This window comes from Marmota marmota, unplaced genomic scaffold, assembly GCF_001458135.2.
Source record: "Marmota marmota marmota unplaced genomic scaffold, marMar, whole genome shotgun sequence".
Lineage (NCBI taxonomy): Eukaryota > Metazoa > Chordata > Mammalia > Rodentia > Sciuridae > Marmota > Marmota marmota.
The window spans coordinates 2,610,993-2,618,563 of record NW_025999999.1 but is presented as its reverse complement, the minus strand read 5'-3'; the positions used below and the strand labels follow the sequence as shown (position 1 = coordinate 2,618,563).

The 7,571-nt window shown below is 36.0% G+C and overlaps 1 protein-coding gene across 1 annotated transcript in view; it reads left to right on the top strand.

The window, feature by feature from the left end:
• The window catches only part of Tm9sf3 (transmembrane 9 superfamily member 3), a 55,583-nt gene that overhangs the window by 8,457 nt on the left and 39,555 nt on the right, over positions 1–7,571 (top strand). Inside the window, exons 2-4 of the mRNA XM_015494845.2 lie at positions 71–193; positions 2,615–2,775; positions 3,851–3,928. Of these exons, the coding sequence (XP_015350331.2) occupies positions 71–193; positions 2,615–2,775; positions 3,851–3,928 (362 nt within the window). The remainder of the gene's footprint in view (positions 1–70; positions 194–2,614; positions 2,776–3,850; positions 3,929–7,571) is intronic.

The window sequence follows — 7,571 nt, the reverse complement described above, 5'->3', positions numbered from 1 at the left end:
ATATATATACTATTTTCCCTGCAACTATTTTTGTAAACCAGGGCTAACTGGCTATTTTTATTTTATGCAGATGATGTGATGCCAGCCACTTACTGTGAAATTGATTTAGATAAAGAAAAGAGAGATGCCTTTGTTTATGCTATTAAAAATCACTACTGGTACCAGATGTACATAGATGACTTACCAATATGGGGTAAGTATGTATGTTATATTTAAGGTTTGGGAATATTTGTACAATAAGCAAGAGTTATGTAATGACTATTAAGGTGATTGCAAACTAGATCATGATATAAATGTGTTTTTACTATTGCACAGGACGATTTTTATACTGATTTTATGACTCCTCCAGATGATTTTTATACTGATTTTATGGCTCCCCATTTCTTGAGGGATTTTTGATATTGCCAAACCTTACATGAAACTCCTTCAGAGTGTAAATTTTATACGGTGTAACTTTTCAAATTCAAGGAATCAAAAGATCAAAAGGTGCTTGGAACAATCTGAAATATCCTTTTCCTCTTTTTTTTTTTTTTCTCTTTTTGGTAATGGGGATTGAACTCAGGTGCTCAACCTCTGAGCCACATGCCAGCCTTTTTATTTAGAGACAGAATTTCACTGGATTATACTAAGTTGCTAAGGCAGCTTTGAACTAGCCATCCTCCTGCCCTCAGCCTTCTAAGATGCTGGGATTACAGGTGTGTTTTTTTGCATTTTTTAAAAATCTTTAACTTGTTCTTTTAAGTATAGTTAGGAGGTGCTAAGTCGAATTTTGGAATTTAACTCTGTCTTTCTCTCATGTGGTACTTTGGAAGTGTGGTTGTTGGGTATGATAGTTTCTTGAATGGCTTGCTGTGTTATTTTCCAAAAGCTCTTGCTTGTCCATACTGATGGAGAAGAGCTATGGCATAGTTAATACAAACTTATGCATAATCTAAAAGTCATTTGTGTTAGACTTGATTGAATTATTTAAAATGAAAAGCATAGCCAGCTATTGTAGTCAACATGTTTGATCACATTTTTCTTTTAGTGATTTTTCTTTTTTGTTCCCAGACATTTTGTTCTTATATATAATTAATGTTTCTTCTAATTCTTAAAATTGTTAGCAGACTATTATGTTCATGAATGGCAAATTATGAATGACTAAGCATTATCAGATCAGATGTAATATTGTACTAAGATAAAATTTGTAAGAAAGTTAATCTTAAGAGATAATTGCGTGAATTATCACCAATGTGTCACATGTTAATTAGGTATATATAGTAAAGAGTTCATATAAATGATGGTAATTAGTGTTACAGTAACACATATGTGATGCGCTCTAAGGGAAGCAGGAAGAAGTGTTGAATATTCACTCAAGATTTCTGAGTCTGTAGTTCAGAAGAATCTGTTAGGCTAGGCTTTCTTCATTTCTCCATCTTCCCTTCTAGTCATTGCTGTGGACTTCTTTAGCAACAGTGACAACTGTGCTTTCTTGTCTCAAATAATTTTTAACCCTGGGATTTCAGAGTCCACCATATTTGGGGGATGCTTTTATATATCCTTGAATGTCTGAACCATGGAAAATTCTCATCAGGGGAAAAAAAAATCCAGTCTGACTTTTCTTGTGGTAATAATTTCAGAATCTTTAAAAAGCTTTTTAGAGAAGAGCTGCTTATCAGGTATAATTGTGACTTTACCCCCAAGTCTGGTTTCCAGAGTACATAGTTAAATAAATTATAATGAAATTAATTGTTAGAAGGATTTTATTATCTTCTACAACCCCAAACAAAACAACTATATTCCTTGAATTTGTACTAATCAATTAGATTCACTTCAGTTTAATAAGCAAATATTCCTGAATAAGAAATAATCATATTTTCCCCTAATATTTGAATGAGATGCTTTAAACATAGGGGGAAGGCCGAAGGAATAGTTTCTAGAGCATAAGGCTCTTGGGAAGTGTGTAGGCTTAGGTGGAGAACATGGACAAATAACTGGCAGTTTGAGGCATAAAAGATGGGTCTCCAGCTATCACCTGTTGCCTCACATTGTTTAGCTCTTCCCCATCTAATATCCCAAATTATGATCAGTGGTCATTTTAAATTATTGCCTTATTGTCATTTATCTATAACATTCCTTTAATTTGATGACTTACCCAGTGATAGTTTTCATACTTGAGGCATAAAGAGAGGTATTTTAAGTTTTGGTACATTTTATACGCATACACATACAAACATATCTTTCCAGAGATGGTTATTAAAGAAAGTACTGGATTGGGCCTCTGGAAACCTTTGTTTTAATTTTGCCTTTATCACTAGAAGCTGGGTAACCTTGACAGATTGTGACATATTATGAACTTTATTAAAAATTTGAAATGTTAGAGAATATGCACACATAAGGTGATAATTGTTGCAATGAAGGGACTGGTAATGATAAAGCCTGAACTTTGAGGATTAAATGAGTGATCAGTTATGCTGAGCTATTATCAGTTTTTCAGCATGATCTGACCATTGTGTGTTTATTAAGAAGTGCATTTGCTTCTTTGTATTTAAAAAAGTGTAATAAACTTTTAGCTTCTGGGGTGTTTTAAATGCTAAGTAGTATTACCTTGTATAAAGTGTTTTTTCTTTTGTAGGTATTGTTGGTGAAGCAGATGAAAATGGAGAAGATTATTACCTTTGGACCTACAAAAAGCTTGAAATAGGTTTTAATGGAAATCGAATTGTTGATGTTAATCTAACTAGTGAAGGAAAGGTGAAACTGGTTCCCAATACCAAAATACAGATGTCATATTCAGTAAGTATTAAAATAATTGTAAGTAGGAAGAAATGTTTGTGATTGTGTTTTAAACATTAAAATTAGATGCAACAGAAAATTATTAAAGTTGTATTTACTTATGGTATTTGAGTAAGCCTTCTAAAAGCAGGGAGTAGATGAATTTCAGGTCTGTTGTATTAGATACCCATTATGCATTGGCAAGACCTATGTACCATTTGCCTTAGAAGAGTTTACTGTTGTATTTGGGTAGGTCAGTTAACCCAGCCATGTATTTTCATGGTTACATTTTTTAGACTGCAGTAATTTATGCTGTTTTTCCTTCCATTTTACTGATGTAGATAGAATTGATACTGTATTGGGGGGCCGGGGTTGTGGCTCAGTGGTAGAGCGCTTACCTAGCATGCGTGAGGCACTGGGTTTGATCCCTGGCACCACATGAAAATAAACAAATAAAATAAAGGTATTATGTCCATCTGTAACTAAAAAAAAAAAAAAAAAATTGAAAAAAAAAGAATTAATGCCTGTGTTTAATCCCCAGCACCCCCAAAATCAAAACAGAACAAAAAGCCCTTTTTCATTCTGTTGTTTAAATCAATAAAGAGGAATACAGTACATGGGAAGACAAAATGCCACTTTTATTATTATTGATGCCAATATTGGAGAATGTGGCTTATAGTCATGGTCAAGTGGGCTTCTTACTACTGAAACTCTGAATTAGACTTAACCCAGCCAGTGCTGTACAACTGCAAGCTACAGATTCTTATTTTAATTGATTTAAAAACTTGTGACATGAGCTTGTATTTATTCAGTTCTTAACACATTTATCAGGTGAGTCAACATCAGTAAATAGTCCTTTAAAACTGAAATGACTTTGTTAAGAAAAATTTTAAGATTTGTTAATACACAGAGAAGAAAAGTGTAGTTTTGTGATACTGTTTCAACTTTTTAAATGTCAGTAACTTTACACCATTTCTCTAGTTAATTTTAATTAACTAAGTGTGTAAAATATTTCTAAATTTTGTTCAATTTTGTTATCATATTTTAATGTATTTAATTGGTCTTGGTTTTCAAATGAAAAAAAAATTTTTTTCAGGTAAAATGGAAAAAGTCAGATGTAAAATTTGAAGATCGATTTGACAAATATCTTGATCCGTCCTTTTTTCAACATAGGGTAGGTAAATTTTAAGACATTGTATGTGTACACAAATCAGTTTCACAAATATTGAGTGTTTACCCTATGTAGGGCACTGTGCTAAGGCTGTGATTACAAGATTTAGATAATGGTGATTTCAAATGTGTGCTTGTAGTAATAAGGGTGATAGGGAGTTTTAGAGGAGCAATTGAAAGCTCTCTCTTGCTGGATGTGGTGGCATACGCCTGTAATCCCAGCTACTTGAGAGGCTGATCAAGTTCAAGGCCAGTCTGAGTAACTTAGACCTGTTTCAAAATAAAATAAAATGAACTTAGGATGTAGCTTAGTGATGGAGCACTTGCCTAGCATCCCGAATTAGACTTAACCCAGCCAGTGCTGTACAGTTGCAGGCTTCTGTACAACTTATGGTGTGGAGAAACAGCAGAATGAGTACATCCTCTTGGAAAGGATTGGATCGGAAAATGGAATGAGGCCAGGAGTTTTTTCTAGTGGAAACCCTTCCACACAGAAAGAAATACCAAGAATGGGAAGAAATGCTTCCCCCATTCCTCATCCCCCACTAGCAGATAAAAGCCAGGTCTTGGTTCATAAGACCAGTGGGTGGCATTGATACTGGTTTTGTTCAGGTAGTTTTGGTTCTTTATAACAAAAAAATAGACTTTATTTTGTGACTTCTTTCTTTAACCGAATAGACATAAAAATATGACAAAGCATGAGGGGATATATGTATTCTTAGAGTCTCTTCCTAACTTGCCTTTTCATTCTTTTCATCTAATCTTTTGGACTGGAATTTTGAAGTTTATTAGTCACCTCTTTTTGAGATGGCCCATAAATTTTTGTGGTCTCAGATTTATATCATCACTGTTAGGTTCTACCCTTAGACTACATTAGAATCTATCACTACTTCTTCCTTGGGGTCCTAGGACTTAAAAAAAAAAGAAAAAAAAAAAAAGCTTTGGGGGGGATTTAGACCTCACTGAGGGATTTGGCACACTGCCCCTGGAGCTACACTACTTCTTCCTCTTCCCACCATGTGTTCTGAGGTATAATGTTCAGGCAGTCCTAAACATGGGAGTCCAGTTACAGGTGTGGCCACAGAATACTTCAAGGTTTAATAACATTTAAGAATATGAGAGCTGTCGACTAGCACTCCCTGCTGTAACTCATAAGTCTGCCTTGTTTCCCATTGGATATTAATGACTTGGGGAAAGATTGCCTTCTAGCATTTTTTTTTTTAACTGCAGAGCAGTATAGCTTGTTTATTTTTTCAACATATGTTAATCGAGCATCTGCTATGTGCCACAAAATATCCTAGATAAATAGGACACTAAAAAATAAAAGCAAAAAGCTTACATTCTATTCTAGTAAATAAAAAGTAAGATGTATATTGTGGTGGTAGTCCACTGGGAGGCAAAAGAAAAGAGGAGAGCTGCTGAGCAAGAGTGTCACAGGCAAAGTGAGTTGCAATTTTAAATATGGCAGTCAGGGTAAACCTCTGAGAGAGACTTGTGATCAAAATCTTGAAGGAGTTGAAGGAAACAGTGTGGATATCTGAAGGAAAGGTGTTCTAGGTATAGCAACACCATTGAAACACCTGTAAAAGTGGGAACATGCTTGTTGATTTGAAGAATAAGCAAGAAAATGAAATTAGGGAGATAACAGGGGCTAGATCATCCATCTAGGAGTTTGAATTTTACTCTTAAAGGCAAAGGGTAGGGTAACATTGTAGTTTTCAGCAGGGGAGTGACAAAAGAACTGAGCCCTTTGTCTTATTATCACCTTAGAGTTTAGGGAGAATGGGAGAATCTAAGGGCTTTGAGGGGAAAAAATAAGAATGTATTGTGGAAGCCAAGGGAAGAAAGTGTGTCATGGGGGACAGAGAGATTAATTCTAAGTTGTAGCTGATGGGTCATACAAGATACCTTTGTCAGCTTTCTTTCACTGTAACAAAATATTGGAGATTTTCAATTTATCAAAAGAAAAGATATATTTTGGCTCACCATTTCAGCATTTAGTCTATGGTTGGCTTTGTTGCTTGAACCCCATGGCAAAGCAGCACATCACAGTGGGGAGCATGTAGTGCAGCAAAATGCTCACCCCGTGGCCCAGAATTGAGAGAGAGAGAAGAAGGAGCTCCAGTAACACTATTCCCTTTGAGGGTGTGCCCCCAGTGACCTAAGACCTCCCACAAGGCCATCTCTCTCATAGTTTTCACCATCTCCAAGCCAAGCTGGGGACTAAGCCTTTAGTTTACGTGGACCTTTACAGGATATTCCAGACCCAAACTTGATGGACTATTGGATTCATTTAGAGTTACTGGTGAACTTGAAAAGGAGTTGTTTTTAGTGTAGTGATGGGGCAAAATATGAACGGAACTATTCTAAAAGCAAATGGGAGGAGATGAACTGAAATAGCAAATATAGTCTGTGGGCAGTTTACCTGTTACAGGGAGCAAAGAAATGGCACAGTAACCAGTAGAGAAGATGGAGCCAGGTTTCCTCCCCCCAACCCCCGGTGCTGGAGATTAAACCCAGAATCTCATCCATGCTAAGCACTCTGTTTCCCCAGTCATTTTAAAAATTTATTTTGAGGGAAGGTCTCACTAAGTTGCTGAGGCTGGGCTTGAATTTTTCCTGTCTCAAACTCTGGAGTAGCTGGGAGTATAGGCCTGTGCCAATGCCCTGTTTTACACACACACACACACACACACACACACACAGTTTGCCTGTAAGAGTTAAAACTACCCACAGACTATACTTCTTTTTAAGATGGACATACAATAACTTTATTTATTTTTTTATGTGGTGCTGAGGATCGAACCCCGTGCCTTGCACTTGCTAGTGGCTTTACCACTGAGCCACAACACCAGCCCTAGATCTATATTTTAAAGAATAAGTGGAGAGAGGGTCAGCAGAGAGAGGAATTACTACAATGTTTTCTAAAAGTCAGTGGGAGGGGATGGGATCTGCTGTGTAGGGCTTGTATAGAGTTTGTGTCTAACTCATTGAGTAAAAGCACTGACATAGATGCTAGAGCTGAATCCAGCAGTGGCTCTGGTATCCCCATAACCTTAGTTAAATGACTCCGTTCTTGAGCTTCTTTTTCCTGAAGGTGTGGAGCGGGGATTATAATATCTTGCAAGGTTGCTGGGCAGTTAAATGTTTCTAAAACATTCATTTGGTGTTTGGCATGCAGCAGATGCAGTGTGAGGTTCATTGTTATTTCCAGCCAAATTTTCGTGACAAATTTGTATGGCTTTAGGTTTCTCAACACTAGGGGGTGCTGGAGTGCAGTAGTTAGTAGGGTCAGTAACCTCTTTGTGATACCAGAATTTTTAAGAAATTTTCCCCCTGGTATGAAAATTTAAAAATCAAACCATATTTCATAATTTTGGAAGAAATATTATAAATATCAGGTTATTGGTAGTACATTATAACAGGTATAAGTTTAAAGTTTATATCATAAGTTGTATATGTCTTAGATTAGAAAATAGCAGAAAATCTTGTTAGAAATTTTGAATTTTTTTTTGTTGTTTAATCCAAATTTGTGTGTGTGTGTGTGTGTGTGTGGTGCTGGGGATTGAACCCAGGGCCTTATGCATACTAGGCAAGTACTCTACCAACTGAGCTATATCCCCAGCCCTTAAATTTAAATTTTTTAA